General features: G+C 40.7%; 2 protein-coding genes and 1 long non-coding RNA gene across 11 annotated transcripts in view; 2 read left to right on the top strand and 1 right to left on the bottom strand.

Moving 5' to 3' along the window:
• MBOAT2 (membrane bound glycerophospholipid O-acyltransferase 2) overlaps positions 1 to 9726 on the top strand; it is an 89277-nt gene extending 79551 nt beyond the window's left edge. Inside the window, exons 9-12 of one of the 2 annotated variants that reach the window (XM_031611349.2) lie at positions 186 to 250; positions 5000 to 5132; positions 5853 to 6004; positions 6243 to 9726. In XM_031611349.2, the coding sequence (XP_031467209.2) occupies positions 186 to 250; positions 5000 to 5132; positions 5853 to 6004; positions 6243 to 6465 (573 nt within the window). In that variant the 3' untranslated portion in view covers positions 6466 to 9726. The remainder of the gene's footprint in view (positions 1 to 185; positions 251 to 4999; positions 5133 to 5852; positions 6005 to 6242) is intronic. The other variant, XM_090136356.1, reaches the window with a different exon arrangement.
• Positions 9727 to 9882: 156 nt separating this feature from the next.
• LOC116240805 (uncharacterized) lies at positions 9883 to 13130 on the bottom strand. Of its 3 annotated transcripts, none has more exons than XR_004169410.2 (5): positions 12874 to 13130; positions 11910 to 12058; positions 11661 to 11799; positions 10477 to 10537; positions 10287 to 10376 (listed from the first exon to the last, which is right to left on the bottom strand). It is a non-coding gene; the product is annotated as an uncharacterized LOC116240805 (long non-coding RNA). The 3 variants fall into 3 exon arrangements; XR_004169411.2 differs by having other exon boundaries at positions 11932 to 12058; XR_016464519.1 differs by lacking the exon at positions 11661 to 11799 and having other exon boundaries at positions 9883 to 10376; positions 11932 to 12058.
• A 2960-nt stretch (positions 13131 to 16090) lies between these two features.
• KIDINS220 (kinase D interacting substrate 220) overlaps positions 16091 to 21967 on the top strand; it is a 61620-nt gene continuing 55743 nt past the window's right edge. For 2 of the 6 annotated variants that reach the window (XM_090136351.1, XM_090136354.1), the window contains exons 1-2: positions 16092 to 16908; positions 20981 to 21128. In XM_090136351.1, the coding sequence (XP_089992477.1) occupies positions 21021 to 21128 (108 nt within the window). In that variant the 5' untranslated portion in view covers positions 16092 to 16908; positions 20981 to 21020. Of the gene's footprint in view, positions 16909 to 16962; positions 17128 to 17160; positions 17382 to 20980; positions 21129 to 21967 lie in introns of those variants that run through there. The other 4 variants (XM_031611206.2, XM_031611203.2, XM_090136352.1 and 1 more) reach the window with 3 other exon arrangements.

The following is a 21967-nucleotide window of genomic DNA, read 5'->3' as shown; positions in this document are numbered from 1 at the left end:
ATCTTAGAATATGTTTTACTTGTCGGCTGACTTCTAAAATATTTTGTGGTTATAAACTGCTGAGTAAACTCCTTATTCAGCTCACTTCAAAGTAGGTTTTTTGATGCAGTTCATATGCTAGAATTTGGGAATGTTTTATAACGTTTTACAATTACTGACATAATTGTTTTGTTTTTCTTTTGCAGTCTTCCACAAGCTTCAAGATGTTTCTTGATAACTGGAATATCCAAACAGCTCTTTGGCTTAAAAGGTATTTATTTCTTAAGGGCAAGCTTTTCTGTGCTGAAGTTCTTTTAAGTAAGATGTTTTTGAAGAAAATTTAGCATTTAAAGCTGAAGCTTACAAAACAGTACAGTTGTTTAGCAATTGCATGGAACATTCTTCCTATAATGCCTGTATTAAAGCCTCTGAATTCAGATCACTCAGTGTAAAATGTTTGCTAATGACAGAAACTGCTTGACTTCTTCACTGGTCATAGGAAAGTATTAATATGGAGGAGTCTTTTTTACTTTATTTCCTCTTACCATTCAAAGCTGTTTGTGTTGCTGAAAGCAGTAGGCAAAGCATTTAGTTTTGGCTGCTAGCCTGTGTAGGCTGGGAATTTTGTAGCCACGCAGTGATACAGGAACTTCCATCCAGTCTGTGAGAGAACTTTCTGCCCTCCTTCTGTAATGGGTGCGTGGCAAATATCAAACCCACAGTGTGCTATCAAAAAAACATTTACAAATGAATATCCCTAGATGCATTTTTTCTTGTCTGGGAAACAGAGTGCCTAGTGATCTAAATCATTCTGCTTCCACCACTTCTTTGTGGTAAACAGAAACAAAAACAAAAAAGCATTCTTGAGAGTAGAACACAGGTTTTGTTAAGCTTTGCCTGGTGTCTGTATAGACAGTCTTTTATCTATAAGTCTGGTTAAATTTAGATCCCCCTATCTTGGTATCACTCAGAGGACTTTCTCTCCTATTCTAGGATGGCTGGCAACAGCATGTCACTTCCATCAGATTTCATTATAGTATGTGCTCTGCCTTCCACAATTTCTTCCCTAAATATTTTGCTGACCCAATAATAAAAATTAAAACAAACAAAAACAAAAATAGAGATATCATTTAATTATTCTGACTGAATCAGTTGGCATCAGAATATGTCAACTGCCAAGAAGAATTGATGTATAAATTTATTTGGAATGGTTGGAGAAGAATCTTTGAGGATAATCTGAATATGTACTGATTCTTTCCACAGTGAAAAGGGAGGAAAGTGGAATATTTTCCTAAGCATTCATTTTCAGTAAAAGATTGTTTTAATGTCTACGTACAAGGACCATAAATAGTGGCACAGAGTATGTGTTACAATTACCTATACTTTGTTAGTTGTAGTGCTACAGTTTTCATAGAAAATCTCACATATTTAAACACATAATATTTAAACTCACATATTTAAACACTTTGAAACTCATATATTTAAACATATAAACACTTGGAATATATCACTTGTTTACCATTTAAAAGAAGGTAAAAAACTTAGGTATTTATCTCATAAGAGATACAGAAATGTTGGACATAAACATTGTTTTTGTGTTGGTTCTTTTTATATCTTTGGAAAAGGAACCATCATAATTGTGAATTCCAAATCCTGATTGTGTGTAAAAACTTTGTAGAACTGTTAAGCAGTTAATTGATCTGCACATCATAAGGATGCTTCAGAAGCACTGTAGATCACAAAATAAAGCAGTTCAAAGGTATTATGGTTAGAAGGATGCATGTTAAAATAGATATTTGATGATGGGGCTCTGGGCTGATATTAAATGGGAAGCTTGGTGGCCCTGCATGTGGCACAGGGGTTGGAGATTCATGATCCTTGAGGTCCCTTCCAATCCTGGCCATTCTGTGATTCTGTGACTCTGTGATATTTACACAGTAGCAACGTATATTAATATATATTATATAATATATATGTATATGTATCTCATTATAGTGTTTCCTCCCTGGGAAATTCCTCAGCCTATTCATTTTCATTTTTATTTTTCCAAAGGAAACATGTAATTCTATTTGCAAAAGCTCTGGACTTTTTGTTTCTCTCTTCTGGCTTCTTCCCAGGTTTCCTTTTTTCTTACAGTGAATGTAGTACTTCTTCTATAACCTTCAAGGTCTTTCCTGGCTTTTTTATAGACAGAATGAGTGATATGAATGGATTAATTACAGTTCTTTTCTTTAGATAGCACTGTTACTAGTACATCAGTATTACCTCTATCTTTTCTTTTGCAGCTGCCATCTACTGTTTGCTCGTGCTCAGTTGATAGTCACTGTTGATTCATATTTATGATCAGCTATATTCAGTAATATTACATGGACAGTTACTGTTTTGTATCTTCCACTTTTCTTAGATATTCTAGACTTTGGACTTCATGTTGGTGATTTCAGAACATCATTCAAATCTGTCAAGATCACTTTGGATTCTAGTCCTTTATCTGCTGAGAAAACAATGCACGCCTCCTCTACTTCACCTTCCCACTCAAAAAAAAAAAAAAAGAAAGGGAAGGGAAGACAGGGTGAAAAAGAAACTTGTTAGCCTATCACCCAAGCTAGTAATGAAAGCATAGAACCAGGCCAAGGCAGTGCCTTGCTGAATAGCTGATGCATCTTCCCACAACTAGAGGAAATCATTACTAAATATAACAAGCCATATTTGAACAGATTTTCGCAGCCTGGACCCCTGTTTCCTTCATTTGCTTTTAGAAATGTTAAATGAAGTGTTTCAACAAGAGTCAACAAGTGTTGACAAAACCATGGAGGAATTTTCAAGCTTACATTTAACTCTTTTAAAATGAGGCCTGATGATTTTTTCTAGTATATATCTTTCCTGACCTGTGCTGGTAGGGCTGAAATTTGGTTAGTTTATGTAGTTAGTTTTTCTTAAGCTCCTGAATTCTTTGCAGGGGAAAATCTGCTTAGTTAAAGCAGTTTAAACCAAAACAGAGATTGAAGCCATTTATTGATATAAACTAACAAGACCTAATTAACCAGCAGTCAATGAAATACACATTCAAGATTCAAATCATTACTACAACAGGTAATGTTTTGTAAGTGCATAGTGTTAAGATTTAATGAACAAATTTATTCTGTGACTAATCTCAAGGAGTTTAAAAAATACATGTGCATGACCACAGTTACAGGCAGCCCACCCACACTCTGAAGGACACGTGGGTTACAAAAAAACACCTCTTTTTTCCAAGTGTGGCTCCCTGGCTGTACACAATGCTTTTGGGAGAGGAGGGGTCTCAGCTTGGTGTGAACCTGCTGATTCACATGGCCGTTAGAGAAGCATGCATGCATCTCCACATGCATGCAGCTGATAGGGGCAAGATGTTGCACCCTATGGATAGCATACTGCACTAACAGTTCCCTGGCTGGCTGCAGTCTTTATGATGTGTTCCAGGGAGTATGCTCTGTCTTGGCCTTGGCAGAAGTCGTGATGCTGGTGGTGACTTACAGCAGTGTGAAACTAAGTTTGGATTCCAGGATGTCTCCTCAGCTGTCCCCCAGAGATGTCATGCTGCTTTTGTACTTCTTTTTAGGCTGACACCTCCTTTGTTTCAAAAGTCTCTTGGAACGTTCCTGGTTACTGTTTAATCTGGCCAACATTGCTTTCTTCTTTATTTTGGGCAAATGTCCTCAGTCTGGTCTATTATGCACACAAACACCTGCACCCTTTTTAGGTCCATGTTTTTATCCTAATGCTTGTTAGCAAAGTGCTTTTGGCACGGGGAGGGGACTGTCCTGGTACGCCACACTAAAGAACTCATAGGATAACATTTGCTGCATCTGTTTGACTGAAATAAGCTATGGTTGCAAAATACACTTATGATAGTTCACTGTGCAGATCCCATCTCTTTTCCTTTCACTCTTTAGCGCTGACTGTATTATTCGGTCTCAAAAACCTTTTATGTATATGAAAGTAGTAGAAAAGTAATTACATAAGTAGTAAATGTTTTGACTCTCTGTATCATAAGCTTGTCTTCCTCTTTCAGTAACAGATCTACATTCTCTTCTTTCTGCCACTTGCTACATATTTATAAAACCTTTCTACATGTTGGTGTCAATGGCCTTTTTTAGTTAAAACTCATTTTTGTTTGCTAGTCCTAGATTTCTGTTCATGCGTGCTTTGTGCTGTTTAGTCTAACTTCACTTTAGTATGCATCTCTTTCCATATTTCCTATTGCTTTTTGGTTTTCAGATCATTAAAGAACTCTAGATGAAGCCATATCAGGACCTTACCATGCTTCCTATCATTGTTCCACATCATGATGGTTTGTCACTGTGTCATTTAATGCTGTCTTTTAGTAACTACTGCTTTTCTTGGATTCCTTTTTCCCTTCGTCCTTCTAGAACTCCTCACTGTAGGTCCTTGCTTAGTAATTCAAAGTTTCTGTTTTTAAAGAGCAGAGTTCAGCATTCTCCTTATTTGATATCCTCACGTTCCTCAAGTCATTCATCGTCATGCTCAAAACTGCCCTACACACCTGTGTGCAACTACAGTATCTCTGTTACTCAGAATTGAAGGAGTTGTTATTTTCCCCTTTGCCCATAAGTGGCTTTCGTTTTATGAAAAATATATATCAGACTCATTGCAAGAGTTTGATGGTTTCTGGCTTCTGGTCCAGCTTTTCAAACACATTTTTAGATGACTTAAGATCCCTTATTGATACTGATACCTGTCTTTGGATGCTTCTGTGCAACTTTGCTATAAATAAGTATCATGAAGGATGGCATTGAACGTAGATAGCACTGAAGGTTTAAATCTGCAGCCGTGAGCAGCTTTAGGCATTTTCTGTGTTTTAATGTAGTGGCATTATTTTTAAATAACAGTAAACTGCAATTGTACTGCAAAGAATACATTAGAGACGAGCCTGCCAAAAGTATGAAGGTATAAATGATAAGTGGGAAGGTTTGTTAACAATCTGTCTCATGTTGTTTATCTTGATTTGTCTTTCATTTGCTAGAGTATGCTACGAGCGAGCCACCTTCAGTCCAACAATCCAAACATTCATCCTTTCTGCCATTTGGCATGGGGTTTACCCAGGATATTACTTAACATTTTTAACAGGAGTACTAATGACGCTAGCAGCACGAGCTGTGAGTATCAACCAAATATCTTCTTAACTAATAAGCATTTTTGACAAAGAAAAGTGAGATCACAAAGTTCAGGGACAGCTCATGGGTAGCAATTGTGTTTTCTCAGCTGGATTTTACAAGCGAATTCAGCTTAAGAAATAATGAATCCAGCATAGGAATTAATGAATCTTTTTATATTACTCCCATTGGATATTAGTTGTTTTATTAAGAGTTTTGAAGTGTGTCATAAGAACTAATATTTGGAGTATTCTGTTGGGTTTTTTTGTACCCCACTAGTCCTAAAATATACCTTGGTAGTGAACATATGAAAATGGTTTACCACATAGGAGCTTTTCAGCAGAAGTGTTCTGGTTTTCATTTGTTCCAAAACTGAGTGATTACAGAATGGCTTCATAGAATAGAATGCCTGCCATATTCAGACAAGTAGTCTTAAAATGCACTGGATTTAGGGGAGATGGATGCGTATGCATTGTTTTGCTTAAGTGTGGCTTAAATACTTAAAATCCCTCTGCTGTATTAAACATGCTGCCCTAAAAGGCACAGAATTTCAACTGACTTCTTCAGAAGTTAATGGGTACTTTGAATGGTTCAGAGATGTTTGTCCAGACATTTCTATTCTTCCTGTGTATTTTGTGGAAGTACAACAAATTCTATGCACTAAAGTAGCACTAATTAGTTTATTACTGATCTAACTTACTATTATATGGGTGTTTTTTTTAGATTAGAAACAATATCAGACACTATTTTGTTGAATCTCCTGCTGTTAAACTATGTTATGATATTATAACATGGATGACAACGCAAGTAGCAATAAGTTACACAGTTGTGCCATTTGTACTGCTTTCTGTGAAACCCTCTTTCACCTTTTACAGGTAAGCACGTTCTCCCTGTTTCCTTTTCTTTAACTAAAAGAAAATGAATTTATTTTGTTACAGCACTGTATTCTGTGGGGAAGACTTTATTTCCATTTTCCCCTATTTTTTTTTTATTTCAAACAAATATCTTAGGCACAAAGTACTGTATTTGAGTGGGTCTCAAGAATTTATTCTTAAGCATCCTGAAAGACTGGTCATCGTTTTATTCAATGATTGATTTTATTTGTTTTTTCAGCTCCTGCTATTTCTGTCTTCATATCGCCAGCATCCTGGTGTTGTTGGTATTTCCATTGAAAAGAACTCAAAAAGGAAATAAAAAGCATGAAAGCATCCAGCCTGTGTGGTCCAAAAAACTAGAAGAAGAAAATCTTTTGCAAAAGAACAATTATTCCACAACAAATAATAGTTTCAGTCAGAAAGAAGAAATAACCTGCAGATATCAAGCACTAAAGCAGTGATTGAGGAATATTATGATCAATATATTTTGTATGTTTTCAGAAACCCATTTTTAGCACCTTTTAAAGGGGTTTGTATTTGTTTGCAAAGATGTTTAGTATGAAAAGAATGCATTACCTAGGAAAATCACATACAATAGCAAGACTGGAAACAAAACAGATTAACCCCTCCCATGCCATGTCCCGGTGGGTCACGCCTTATAAGAAGATATTACCATTATTTCAATGGGCACTCAGGACTTGCAACGTATGTCCATAGGGTCATATGTGTGCCCTTGCTGAATGTACGTTGTGTATCCCAAGGCACTGATGGGGTGAAATGAAATCGTGTCAATCTAGGATTAACAAATGGAAATTAATTTTTCCAAATGAATGACTTGCCTTAAACCCTCTATTTACTGAAACATTGTTTCTAAGTGGTATTTTCAAGTCTGATTTTGTGGAAAGTATTTCAAATATTTAATACTATATGCTATAAAGAAGATACAAATATGAAAAGCAAAGTCATTGGAAGGTTTTTGAACCTCTTCTCTAAAAGGGAATTGCAATAAGCATCTCAGTATTTGGAGGGTTTTCTTAAAGTATCTCAAACAATTACAGTACATTATGGAACTGTAAACATTACTGATGCCAAATTATAGTTAGGTTTCTGTGACAGAATCTAATAAAGCATAGCCCTTCTGAACAGGTTAAAAAAAAAAAAAAATCATCTTAAGGTTCACCTTTTCCAGGGCTTCACAGCTCTAACTTAGGTTTCCTTTAATTTCAAGTACATGAAAACAACAAAAAACACCACTGAGTGGGCTCTGCAGTTAGAGAAGGAAAGGCAGCCAAAGGATGCTGAAGACAATGTACAAGCACCAGAACTTCAATGGAAATTTGTTTTTACTCTTAAATACCAGAAATATTTGTTCTAGAATATAATTATTTTACCAAAAGAGTGGTTTTAGTACTTAAAAACAAAGTAATTTTGAATTTCAAGGCATACAGCATTGATGATGCTAGCAGTAATTAACTTGAGGTCTAGTTCATAATCAAATATGAAATCATCATGGTGAACAAGATCTGTATGCTTGATCATTGATTTCCCTTTATGCAAAGAAGTATATGAACTGGGGGAAAAGATTTTTCTTTAAATTAGAATTTTAGATGCAGGTTTCACATGGCACTTGTAGGTGAAATAATGAAAGAAAGAAATGCGTGAGAATATCTGACTGAATCATGGCAGAAAGTCAAGGGAATGATGCATTGGTTCTATCTACTCCAGACCATTTGTTGAGATGATGGTCACTGCTAGAGTACTGTTTTAAAGGGCTACATTTTAATTGTTTGTATTCTGTGTTATCTCTCTTTTTCTATTTTTCTTTTTTTTAGTAGGCACAAACTGCTTATCCACACGTTGTATTGGCTTTAAAGATAAAGTACTGGTGGGGAAAAATAACACGGCTCATTGGGTAACCTATGAATGAGTGAAAACAAATATGTCATACTGTTTTGATCCTGATATTTTTGATCAAACATCTGGCTCTAGTGAGGTCAGTATTCCCATTCCAGGGCCAATATTGCATTCCAGGGAAACTGCAGTGGTTGTTCTCAGCTCTGGGGACATTACTGTACAGAAACAGTCACAATATTTGTCCTGTTTACTCTCCAAAAACCAAATCCTCAGTCAAGTCTCTGTGACCTCACTGTAGTAATTCTGTGACTGGCCTTTGGCTCCTTGTTTGAAACTTCAGGAGGAAAACATACTTTTTGTTGTTAGCACTTAGCATACTTTTTGTAGGTTAGCACTAATTAACAAACTATTTAACTAAATAACTAATTAACACTTGGAAAGGTGAAACCAAATGTGAAATGAGTCTTAGATAGGCAGGGATGTTCATTGTTTCAGTGACAGCTGTATTATCTCAAAAAAAAAAACAAAAAAAAAACAGATTTTTGAATCCTTATGTTGGTCATTCAAGCAGGTTTCCCCTTTGCATGGGGCTGCCAATGTCATCAGATGTGTTTTTGAAGCAGCATTTTTTCTTCCATTGTTTGTAAATAAGGGCACACTAATTTCTTTACGCTTATTTATCCTTACTGGAGATAGAATCAGGAAAGACATTATCCACTTCTTGTTCTTGGAAGGATATTTACATTAAATAACAAATGGAACTGCAGTCTTGTAGGAAAGTAGATTTGGGGTTGGTTCTTTTAGTATTTGCTGCTGTTGAGCTTAAATTCCCCTTCTAGTTGGTGCAGGCCACTTATCTCCTCAAAGAAGTGGGCTTGGATGCCAGTACCTCTGATGTGCCATTTTCCATTAATATTCTGGTACTCCTGTTTCCTTCTTTTGGCATGAGTGCCACTGTGTGCAATGAAAGCTCTGCATTCTTGATTAAGAAATATGAAAACAGTTGTAAACAACCCCCAGAAAATAAGTTGAATTAAGCTGTGAAGTCTGGTAGTTCAACATGAGCAAATGCACAGATACAGTTTCGTTCGGAAGTTTTATGCAAGTTAAAACAGTGAAGAGAATACACTCATGCTTTAGCTGGTCACAAACAGCAAAGATGGGTTTCAAAATTGGACGACAGTGGTCTGTGTGCATTACAATTGCTTATTTCTTCATGATTTGAACTCCTTAAACAATAGCAGCATAAGAAAATGATGACAATTTTGTTCTGCCTAGAATTTTTTTTGACGTGTAGTGTCCTAGAGTTTAGTTTTTGAATATCACTGTTGAATATAGAAGTACTCATAACCAAAATCTGCTCTTCATGCACATGAATTCTCTTGAGGACTATCACGAGAGTGGGCTATGGGTTTTTTTTTGTTGTTGGTTTGTTTTTGGTTTTTTTTTGCTTCTAAGTGGCAGCACTCAAGTTTTTGTTGTTATTTGCCCTCCACTTTGCTAGTTTTTTGCCTTGCTATGGCAAATGGAAATGTTGCACTGGATCCTTTTTATTCATTCAGTTATAAAATAAGAGCAGCCAGCCCAGACGCTTTAGATAATTTTCAGGTTCTACACACACGGTTTCATAATAATGATTTGGAAAAGGTGGAGGTGATTGACTACATGTGACTCTTTCTGAGAAAAATAGTAGAAAGCAAATTGCTTAGAAACACTTCAGATATGAAAGAAACATGATTTTAAGTATTCTTTCACTTAATGTATATCCAAAAGGTAAAAGTCTTTTCTGTGTTCCAGATCAGCACTCTTTGAAAAGTAAAGATAACATATCACTCATGATATTATGGTGCTTTGCAGATATTTGCCTATTGTGAACAGTTCATCCAGACACTTAATGAATTAATATTATTTACTAAATGTAGTCATCCCAACAGTAACTATTTGCTTGCATAACCCTTTTTTAATGCTTCTGTATTAATGAAAGAGATGTATTATATATATTTAAAGAATAGTTTCAGTGGTGCCTACTACTGTTCCATTAGGGAAGGCTTTGTTAGCTATACAGCTACATGAGCGCCCTTCAGGAAACTTATTTTTCTGTGGCTATTTCTTAAGGTGACATGTAGACAATATTTCCATAACAAGTGACATTTGAAAACATGCTTTCATGTAAAAAACATATTATTATGTAAAAATATTGGTCCTCATTTTAACATGCTCTTAATAACAATGCAACAAAGACAACTTTGCAAAGAGATCTTAAGTGTATTCCGTGCTCTCCACTGAGTTGTGATATGAGTTTTACCTGTAGAGTATGTTATATATTAAAAATTGGTACAGTTTTTTTAACTTCCTCCCTTCCCCCTACAGGAATAAGTAGTACAAACAGAAGCACTGTGTTTGTCTGGCACACACTTGGTAGCTGTGCCCCTTTTAATAGCGCTGATTTAGTTAGTGGTAAAACTTCTGATGTGGCTGAGATCTGGTTTTGCAAACAGCCCTCTGAGAACTTGGCCTCCTGTCAAATTCATATCAAAAGTAATTTTAGCAGTCTGCATTTTTCTCAGGAAACAAATTATTGTCAATTGCTTTAAATACAAAGTCAGATGGGTACTCACGTTCACATACAAATGTGTTACAGTTGCTTACGTGTAAACTTGTTCAGCTTTCTAAGTTGGCCTTGAAAGATAGAGAAAAGCATGGGTTATGATAATTTTAGACTTTCATTTCCTTAGTTCTTTCACTTTGTCAGTTTCACTGGCACAGCTGCCCAGAGAGCTGTGGGTGCCCCATTCCTGGAGGTTCTCAGGGCTGGGCTGGGTGGACCCTGGGAGCCCATTTGCAATCCCTATCCTGCTCATGGTCAGGATGGAACACACGCCAGCACAGGGGGCTGTGCAGTGCTAAGCATGTCCCATTGGAGCAGAACCGGGCAGGGGAGCTTATGGTAGCCACAGCTGTGGCTGCTCTGTGCTGGGTCTGCCTGAACTGCCGTGGGTGTTGCAGTCTTAACCGAGATGCTTGACAACCACTACCAGATCCTGGCATCTGCAAAGCCACCTTGCCATGTTATAGCTGCACGTGTTGAAAAAGTTGCTTGGCGTGGTTAAAATTAAATGATGATTATTTTTTTAATTTCTTTGAAATGTTTTGAGATTAGCTTTTTGTATACTTCTAATAAAATCTAGCTATTAACTGTAACAATTTTCAACCCCATTAAATAATATCTAAATGAGGACTTTGCTCCCTTCACAGCTATACAAATATTCAAAAGCAAGCTTTGCCACTTCATCCTGTTCTGTGAGTCAGCTATGTGTGTGTCCAATGACTTTTGGCCTGGTTTTGGTTTTAGATGTTTGTAGATTGCCTGCATCCCTGTGCCTATCCATATAAACCTCGTGAACTGGCAAGCTGTAGTTGCCAGGAGTGTGCATAAATAGGTGTAGCAGAGGCCGTACTGCTAGTTATGTGAGCCTGGCTTGGGTGCACCTGCTGGTGCCTGCTTGGTCTGCTCCCACAGTGCTGAGCTTCTACTTCTAGAAGTGAGAACAGAATTCACTGCTTGCAGTTCAAGTGGAGAGTTAAGGGCTGCTTTCCCTTTGGGTGTTCTGCTGTAGACCAGGCAGACAAAATTGGGCTGCCAATAAAGGACTGAAATCAGAGTTGGAAATTGCATGGCCACTTCTGGAGGACCTTTTTCTATTGATAGTGACTTGGCACCTTACTCCTAATGAACCTTTTGGCTAAGTAGGCCTCAAACAGTCCCTTTCGTTCCAAGGCAAACAGCCCATGTTGCACTGACATTTAAGTGTCCCCACAACACAGTAGGAGCAGCCAGCTGCGGTCTGGGCTTCAGTCAGACTCAGCAGTTCCCTTCCTTCCTCCCAAACTGCAGAGATGTGATCTGAGACAAAAAGCAGTGAAGTGTGGCCCCTGGAGACCTGCAATCAGAATAGTGCAACACTACACATTAAAGATGCAACCAAATGTTGTGACAGTAAGTAAAAGGAGGATTTGCCTACACATATTTTGCCTTTTTTGGTATGTTTACCTTTACATTTTTTTCTGTGTACCTTTTTTGTCCGGTGCTATTGACTGTTTCTCTGCAGCGTCTTCTGATGTGTCACAGCACAACAGGTGTCAAAAGGGACGCAGCAGTAGCCGGGTGGTCATTCTGACATCCCAGACCTCAGATGTGTTCTAGATCAGTTAGAAGAGAGCATTTAAAATGTATGGAATGAAAAATGGTGCAGGACAAATGAATATAGTGTTGTTCAAAGATGTGATAATAAGTTATTCAGTTTAAGAATATAACATACAGAACCGCATTCTTTCCTGCCTTGGTCACACGTTCAAGGGAGTAGTTTTACCTCAATGCAGAAGTAGTTATGCCTCCAGATACCCGTGTATTAAGATGAGAAAACACCCCTAAAAGTGTGGATAGTTACAGTATCCCTAAATTTGCCTTTCCTGATTCAGAATATAATGCATTGTTGGTGAATTTCATTTTTATTATTCCAAAATATATATTTTTAAAAAAGTGTTATTTTTCAACAGATCCATAAACTAAGTGTTGGTGTATGGTAAAATTAAAATACCACTGTTAGTTACACTGTGATTGTGATATTTTAATAATTACATATTTCTAATTTGTCTCAGCCGTGCTGCAGAAGCGGCATGCTGTTATGTTTTAAAGGTGTTTTTAACTTGCCTATAAATGTTTTTTTTCTAATTTGTGTCTTTAAATCTGATTAAACTGTAGTTAAAAAAAAAAAGTGAACTTGTTTTTCCAAGTTCTTTGGTGTCTGTCTGTTTTTAATTAGTGCTAGGAATGGTATCACGCTGTGTTTTAAAGCAGCTTCTCCTTTACAGATAACCAAACATTACACACACTTACATTGTTACTTGGGGTATTCTGTTTAAAAATTGCTTTCATCCCATGGGGCTTACATTCAAATATATACAAGTCACAGTTTCCCAAGTCCAGCTGCGTGTTAATTGGGAAATATACTTACACAACATGCAAATCTCCATCTCAAAGCTTCCTGCTACACTGTGCAGCGACTGCAGTTTTTTCCAGCTGGGAGCTTCGTAACTAACAAATCACAACCAGTGTTGTGAACAAGCTGCTTATTTAACTGCTGACTCCAAAGAAGCAGGATTAAATGTGTCCTGTGTGTGCGTGCTTCTTTTGCTGTTTGAAACTTCACTACGAGGGCACTGCTATGGTTGCTGTTGGCAGGTGATGGTATTTTAAAACATACAGATTCCTCGACCTGAAGTCTCTTTACCATGCAGATTAACATAGATTGTTATGGAAAAGAAGGTATATTGTATGCCATTATGACACAAGTTCCCACGACTTCCTGTCTAATACTGACTCATTCCCTCTCTTCTCTTCATCAGGTATTAATGCTTCAGAACGGACCTTTTAATGCCAGTGTAATTTGCTGAAGAGGTCTTTACAAGGATCTGTTTTTGCAGGTGGTCCCACCTTAGAGCAGCACTTAGAGCACGTGGCTGCCCTCTGGAAAGACCCTGCTGTGTTAATGATATTAAAATGCTGCGTTCAGGCTTTCCTTTAGGAAGCTGTATTGGGGGAGATAACAAGCACTTGCCACTTCCACACAGGACTACAGATACAGCTGAAGAAGCTCCAATGACTTGTCATTCCAACCAGAACTGAGATACTGCCATGGAAATTGCCTTCTCAGCTATGCGTTCACAATGGAGTGGGTCACGGGTATGAAAAACATCACCATGAACTAAAGGTTTATCGCTGCATCTAGTGAGAAACATTTGAGCAGACAAAGATAAAATACAACTGCTGAGATTTATTGGTACACCCAATTATTCTTACAATGAAAAACCGTGACTCCATGCCTTAAGATACTGAAGAAAATGTCCTGATTCAGAGCATCCTGAAGACACAGATATTATCCTGTGCCAACAGTGAACCTTAAATTGCCCTAGTAACTTCCTGATAACAAAGCAGGACGTTTTAGTGCATAATGCAGAAGCAGTTTTAGGGGAAGATCTCTTTACCCTACCTGTTAAATTAGAAGTGGAGACGTGTACCCTCGGTGGGGTTTGCAGTTCTTCCTGGGATGGTTGTGTCTAGCAGCAAAATAATTTTCTCCATGTGGGTTATTCGTTATCTTTCCAAACTCAGTTAACTAGCAGTAAGGGGAATCTCTGCATTTTTTATTGTTATTCTGCTGCCATAAGAAACACATTTAAATATGAATCAAGTGTGAGATATACAAAAGGCTTTTATGACTCATACTTAAAGCAGTGTTTTCTCAGAAAGTTCCCAATGGGATCCTAAATTATTTGCTTGATAATTAATAACTTAATTCATGGGGGGATAATTCCATGGCAGCTTTTGCTTTGTTTGAAGCATGTTGGCCTTTATGGCAAACCTTTTTGCTGTGCCCCCAGTCTCTGCTTTAAGTGGGTAATATCTCTGCCCACAGAGTCCACCTCACAGCAGCCTTTTCCCATCATAATGCTTTGGTCAGAAGACTAAAATATATTTGCCAAATGGCTGCAATTTTGATCAATTTAAGTTGAAGAAGTTAGAAGAAGGAAATAAAACAGTTCAAGCATTATAGTAATTATTATTAGTATAATAATAAGATTATTAATGATTAAAGCACAGTAAAAATCTATAATTTTATACAAATTATTCCACCGAGTCTCATTTGTTTCTGAGCTGTTAATTGATCTGGTGTTAGGTACTGATTTGGGATAATGTCAGGTATTTAAACCAATACCTTCTAGGTGTGCAAGGAAACTTAATTACTTTTTTTTTTCAAGTAGGTTTTGATGGTATGAATGACGTTACTGCAGAATGCAGAAGTCTGTCAGAGGGGGGATTATGAATTCTTCAAGTCATCTGTTGTGAGTTCTCACATTTCTCTCTCTTTCTCCATAGGTTTTGTTGGGGATTTGTTTTGGTGTTTGTTTAATGAGGCGTTCAGATGCCAAAAATCCCAGCCCCCAGAGGCCACTCTTACTATTAGTGATATGACAAGTTTTAGAACATAAAGACAAAAATTCAAATGGGAAACAGAGCACTCCAAGTGAAATTAAGATTTTTCTAGATTGCAGCTTGAACCCCTCAATAGGACCATATTACATCGTCTGTGTGAATTCACTGATGGGAAAATGTTGCTCATGTCAGGGTAGGGTGTGAGTGGAAGAGCATGAGACAGAGTTCTGCAGTTCCCCAGCTGAGATCAGCAGGCACGAGCATGTCAGGAGTTGAATGAGCTGAGTGAAGGGGGGAGAAGGTGAAGTGCAGACAGCAGTGCCTTCCCTGCCTCCCCATCACCAGCACATACAGGGCCCTCGCATGCAGGAGCTGCTGTTCCTGTTTGTAGTCACGGGGTGAGAATATAGCTAATACCTGATGCGTGGAAAAACTACGGTAAAAGAATAAGGATTTAGATTATGATGATACAAAGTGAGATTAATATACTCTGAAAAACAGTATTTTGAAAATGTTTGAAAATCCATAGATCTCATGGTGCTCCGTTTCTTGAAACATCAGGACCGCTGCTTCTTGAGCAGTAGTCCGTGGGCATGAATTTAAGTGCAGTGCAGTGAATGCTTTCTAGCTCAGCAGTAACTGCAGGGATTTGGGATCTTTTCGTATTGCACATCTGTTACATACAGAAGAATGTGCTTTGGGCCTTTCACTGCTCCCAGTTTTTCAGCTGAACACATCCTTTGGTGCAGACCTACGCGGATACAACTTCTAATCTTCAGAGCTTGCTTATTTTTTCTTGTATTAACAATTTTTGTGCATGTAAGGTACTCGTTCTATCTGAATATGAAGAAGTTCTTAATATAATTGAACTCCTTTAAAAGGCCAGAGGAAGAACTTGCAGTCACTTTATGGTTAAAGGTATTTAGGACATACGGGATGCACTGTGCATGTTTCTGCAGGAGGCTAGCAATTATGTTTCCACAAAGGGATGGAAGACCTCAGTGTGGTGAAGATTCTAAGTTGACACTTTGGGAACTGGTAACCTCAGAAATATGACTGCATCCAGGTCTGGGACCCCCAGCACAAGGAGGACACAGCTTTTAGAGAGCCCAGAGGAGGACCACAAAAACGATCACACTGCTGGAGCACCTCTACTATGAATAAAGGCAGAGGCAGCCGGGCTTAGTAAGCCTGCAGAGGGCTCTGGGGAGACCTCACTGGAGCTTTGGGTGCTGGACCTGCTCAAGTTGGGTGGGCCCTGGGCAGCCTGAGGGGGAGGGGGGCAGTGAGCAGGGCAGGTGTCGGGTGGGTGGGCTGTGAGGTCCCTTCCAACCCAACCGCTCTGTGATTCTGGTTTTTTTGCCACCCCAACTTTAAGCTCGTGTCCGCGCCTGTCGAGGGAGCTGTTATTACTGCGGTCAGTACTGAACTAAACGAATCCTGTAACCAAACACGTCTGTTACCATGGATCCGGACAGTCCCGGGGATGGCTTCTGACAGCCACCACACAGGTTGTAAACAGAAAGCACGGCCTGAAGCGCCGTCATTAGCGTGCTGAGGAGACCCGCTGCAAGCAGCGCGGGAAGCCGCAGCCCCGAGGCCCGGCGGCGGGTTGGGCACAGCGGCTGTTAAGGGAAGGCTCCGGGGCTGAGCGCGGAGGTGCAGTGCGGTGACTCAGACCCGCCAGGGCTCCCGGGCAGGCTTTTCCGAGCTTCGTGACGATCCCTTTAGAACCGCTTATTAACGCGCGAGCCCCGCGGGGCCGTTCAGCGCGTGCGGCGCCCGCTAGCGGCGCGTCCCCGTCCCCATCCCTGTCCCCCGGGCACGGCACGACCAGCCCCGCTGCCCCGGGGCGCGGAGAGGGGCACGGCTCGTCCGAGGGCGGCGGGCGGTGCCGTCTCCCCTCACGTGACCGCCAGGCAGACGGAGGCAGGCAGACGGAGGCAAGATGGCCGCCGCGGCCGGGGGGAGATGAGAGGCGCTCGGAGCCCTGCCGCCCTGTCACAGCTCGCTGGGTCGGGGTGTCCCCGCACGGCCGCGCCTCGCCGGCTTCGGGGTGAGCGGGGCGGAGACGGAGCGGGGCAGAGCTGGGGGGGCGGGAGAGGCCGGGAGGGCTCTGGCTGCCGAACAAAGGCGCGGGGCGCGGCGGGGCCGGGCGCTGGGCGGCGTGCGGGGCTCGGGGGAACCCGTTAGGCTCCTTCCGGGAGCGAGGAGACGGAGCGTGAAAGGAGGGCTTTGCCGTCGGGTCCGGGTGCCTGGGAAAACCCTCGTGTTGGTACGGAACGGCTGTTTATTCTTTGTTCTGCAGTAGCGGCTATTTAAAGTAACTTTGTGATTGAGAAACGTGCGTCTGGTCAAAACACGCTGTGGCCGCACCCGCTGACAGGCGGCAGCCCCGCTGCGGGCGGTCCGTGCCGCCGCCTCCCTCAGATCCCGGCCGGGCGCTGCCGAGGAGAGCGTGTCGGGCATGGCAGCCCTGAAGGGTGGTTTGGAAGACCGAGCGTGTTCTGTTTTACAGGAGAAGTTGAGGTATTTATTTATTTATTTATGTTCTGGAACACCTCACTGTGCGCTGAGCGTGTTCTCGTTCTGCCTTAGAGGCAGAGCAGTTTCTTTGCTGAGGTGTAAAGCCCGTTGCCAGCGTTGGGTTTTAACCTGCAGTCTGTATTGTCTTTAACCACGAGTCTCATCCCTGCGGGATTCGGCACCTGGAGAGCCTGAGGTGGCGGAGGCTGGTTGGGATGGTTTGCTTGTTTGCAGCTTCCCTGTATTTCCTACTCTCCAGAGCTGGAGAAATAATGCAGGTGCTGGTCATTTACAGAACCTTTCTTCAGGTTTCTTTCTTCCTCTGGCTGCCAGAAGTTGGTATTTTAGAACCTCATTTCAGCTGTTTCAGAAACGTTATTTAAGTAAAATCTTGGCAGTCCTATAGAAGGAGTACTTAAAGCTATTGATCGCTTCATGTCGTGTTATGTCTGGCTTGTCAGGTATTCTGATGTTTATTAAATACGTATGTTAAGTAATAAGGTGTTATGAAGGATTGATAATGCGGTTGAGAGTGACGCTATTTCTATAAATCAGCAAATTTTTGCAGTCTTTCCAAAGCAGTGATAAAGTGTGCTTCAGTGCTGGAGGGGAGAGGTGGTTAATCCAAACCCAAACAGCTTAACCCTTGTGCAAATGTTACCTTCATCTGACCCTCTGTGCTCTGAATACATCTTGTCCTCTCTTGGTTTGTTCTCTGTGTCCAAAAGCACTGGGCTGTGCCATCCCTGGGCACTGTGAGCATTCCAAGCTCAGAAGGTTGGATTGGGAATAAGGAGGTTTGTTGGTTGAGAACTGGCTGGCATTAGTGGGGGAAATCGGAGTGAATCTGTATATAGTTTTCACATAGGTTCTTGGATTTAAATGATGGAAGCTTGGGATTGTGAAAATACTTGCTCTATGTCCGAAAGCGAAATAAATGCTTTAAATTGGGCCTTTATGACTGTCTGTGTATTGGATGCTTTGAGGATTGGCAGGGATTAAGTTCTCAATCTCTCTTTTGGAAAAGGAAGTGCTGTTGACGTTTGTGCTGGCAGTGTGCATTTCTTGCTGTATGACTGCATGCTTTAGGAGCCTCGCTGTTGGAGAGGTGTTGTGCTTCAACACAGAATGAACTTATTTTTATAGCCAGGGCCACAGAATCTTGATCCAAAGCATTTATGGTAATTTAAATCTAAAGCATTGGAAGAAACCCCATCTTACTGCCGAGCACCCGTGCAGACAGTGCATAATTTCCGCAGCAGTAATTAATCTTATTACATAGTAAGGTGGGCCTTGCTTGTTGGGCTCCACTTGTGCTGAGTTGCTGCTGTGAGTTAAAATACCATGCGTAAACTTCAGCCAGGCATAAACTTAAATAAATAATAAATTTCAGGCACATTTATTGAAGTAAGTAAGTAAAAAAAAAAAAAAAAAAAAAAAAAAAAATCAGGTTGTGTTTTTATAATGGATGTTGCTGTTCTTCTCTAGAGTCCTTTCCTAGAGCCCTGTGGTGGCCTTGGTCTTCAGGAGCTCCAGAAGCCTTGCCTGAGAAGTGCCATATGAATGTATGGGGTATGGAATCCAGGGTTTTTATGTTGGATTTCATTGTTCTTAATTTATAAAGTGGACCATTACCTATTCTAAGAAGGGTGTGCTTTGTGACAGTGAAGCGTAAGGAAGACTGGTAGTGTCATCCATAGAGATGGCTCACCCCAATGGCTTTCCTCACGTACAGACAGGGAATATTAATGTAGGCTTTGCAGAAGCAGCTCCAGGTTCGTGTTTTAGTGTGTTGTGCTGTGAGCCAAAGGTTTCAATTGCACCTGAGGGCTCTTGCCAGAGGTGAGGCAGCAGCTGTGCATCCATGATAGCTGAGAGTTCCAGCAGCATCGCTGGAGCAGGAACTTATCTGTAGGGCAGCAGAGCTGCCTTTGCCTTTCTGAATTAGAGCAGTGAGGAACATGAAGCAAAGAGCTCCGCTTTGAAGCAGAAGGACTGCTGAGTTCTTTTTTTCCTTTTCACGCCAGCTGAGAATTTACTGACTGAACTTTGATTGCAAATGCATTGTGTAATTTCTCTGTGAGACGTCGCAGTTGTGTTTTGCGTGTGATTTTAAACATATCCCTCAGTTTACTGTGTGTGGACAGTAGGGCGAGAGCTAAGGCTGCAGGACAGAGCTGGAGTGCTGCTCAGGGGGAGTGAGAGTGAGAGGCAAGTTGGGTTGTATGGGCTTCTGTCAGAATGTGTACAAAGGACAGGAGGAATGTGAACATCGAATGGCATTTTGATTGTCTGAGAAGCTCTGTGCCATTGGCACAGGGCTGGGAAGGAGGTGTGCTGTGCTGGGTGCTGGGCAGGAGGCTGCTTCTGTGGCATTTCTGTAGCTAAAATGACAGTAAGTACTCAAGTGCGGGCACTGAATCCCTCTAATCATTCTGCTTCTTTTCAGTCTTCCATTTTTGGTGTGCTTTGGTGTTTTTTTTTTTCTTTTGTTAAGCTTACAGCCTCTCAATTAGCTTTTCCTCCTACCAAAAACATACACCACAACCCAACCAAACAGTAGGAACAACGAAACCAATTGCATGCTCCCACTGCTGTGCTGCTGCTCACCCCCCTCTGCTCCATGGTACTGAGCTGTGTGCTGAACACACCATGCCTTTTGGTTTCTGACTTTTCTTGTGGGAGGGCCCGTGTGTTTGTGCAGTGCCTACAGAAACTGGGTGTTGTGTGCCAAGTCTGGGCTTCTTTGGAACAGATTTGAGGTTTGGGTCTTAAATAGTGTCTGAGTCACCATTCTGGCTGTTTGGTTCATATATTTTGCTTGGCACGTGGAAGTCTGGAGAACTCAGGTGCCTAAATCTGCTTTGGAATTTGTTTCTGAAATTGCAGCCTGGATTTGAAGCCTGGTTTAAGGGTGTGATTTACATTCCTGCTTCTCCTCTCTTCTCCCTTTGTTCTGCTGTACCTACAGTTTACGTAGCTTCACAGCAAGTCTTCTGTTCCTCACTGTTGTCTCTTAACCAAGAGCACTCTCCCATCTTATGTGTTAGCGTGTAGTCAGTTGACAGAAGCCGTGTCACGTTTGAGTAGGAAGTTGACAACGTGCAGGCATGTCTGGATCAAGTTGCTGAAAACTTGCTTGATAAATGGTGCTCTTCAAAGTCCTGTGTGACTGTAATTCAGATTATTATCACTATTTAATAATGTTGAGTGGTCTCGTTGTTGTGCTCATCTCCATACGGGTTGCACTGTACACAACTAGTGTGTATGTTGCATGTATCTGTAGCCTGTACAGGTATTCCCACAGTGTTATGTATGCAGAAACATTTACGTGCGTGAAAGACTGCTGTGCATTGCATTCATAGTTCCCATTTGGCCAGTACCTAAAAAATGGAATAACTTTTGTTGCTGAAACCCAGAGAAACTATGCAGTTGCCTTTTCACTGTAATGCAGCATGTTTGGTCTCTAAAGTATTTTATTTAGGAGAATAATGGAGCTTGGTACATGACTGCTGATGGATTACATGTACAATTTGTTTTCTAATGTCAGAATTAACTCACAGCGTTTACTCATGCTTAATTTATTATTTTTTTAAATGCAGATAAACTTTGTCACAGAAGCGTTCTAAATACTGTGTGAAGATGGCAAGTCTGATGAATCAGAGTCTGCTGACCTATGCAGAAGAAGGAAATGTTCCTGCTCTGAAAGCACTGCTGGAGAAGTGCAGGGATGTAGATGAGAGAAATGAGGTACGGTGATATTTGAAAAGGTTGTTTCATACTGCAGCTTTTTTAATTAAGTAATGAGTAGAATCAGTGAGACCACACTAGTAAATATAAAAATGTCAGCTTTATTTTCAGCTGTTTGCTTACCTTTGCACAGACTGAGCACACAGTTCAGTGTCTGTGAGCTCTCCAGCATCCTTAGTTGTAATTGTTTTCTCAGTGTTCTTCTGAGCTGGAAAATGCAGGTCTGTCCTTACTTTGTGGATGGAGATGCTTCCTGCAGCTGGCAGTTGTTTCTTAGTTCACAGAGGCAGTTATGTGTACCTCATAGCTGAGCTCACTTCATGGTTAGATCAGGGTGCTCATGGACTTAGCAGGGAAAAATCGGGAAGTGCTAAGGATGGAAGTCCTGCATCCCCTCAAGTCACCATTCCAGCGCTTAACCACTTGTTGCTTAGAAATGTTTCTTCTGATGTCTTTGCATTGGAGAAGGTAATTTGTGAACACAAGAATGGTTTGCTTCAGTTTCAAACCCATGAGGAAGGTTTGTGTTGGGGAAACCACACACTGCTTATATGCATCAATAACAGGAGTTTTGTTTAAATGTTAGCTCTTCTTTGGAATTCAACAGCATTGAGCGCAATTCTTTTTCTAGTTTTGGACTTGCCATGACCTTCTCTTCCCTCTCCCAAGAGTTGGGTAAAAACAGAACAACAGAACAGAATGCCTGCCAGCCCCAGGAGGGCATGTCTACAAAGACTGCTGGCAAGGCAAGGCTTGTCGGTGCCAGGACCTCCCTAGTGGCAGTGACTTGCCTGAGGGGGAGCTTTGGAGAAGTAGGCCTTTCCACTTCTTCTCATTGA

Source organism: Phasianus colchicus, chromosome 2 (assembly GCF_987193195.1).
Source record: "Phasianus colchicus chromosome 2, bPhaCol1.hap1.1, whole genome shotgun sequence".
Classification (NCBI taxonomy): domain Eukaryota; kingdom Metazoa; phylum Chordata; class Aves; order Galliformes; family Phasianidae; genus Phasianus; species Phasianus colchicus.
Note: the sequence above shows the minus strand (reverse complement) of the source record. Positions and strands in the feature narration are given on the sequence as shown.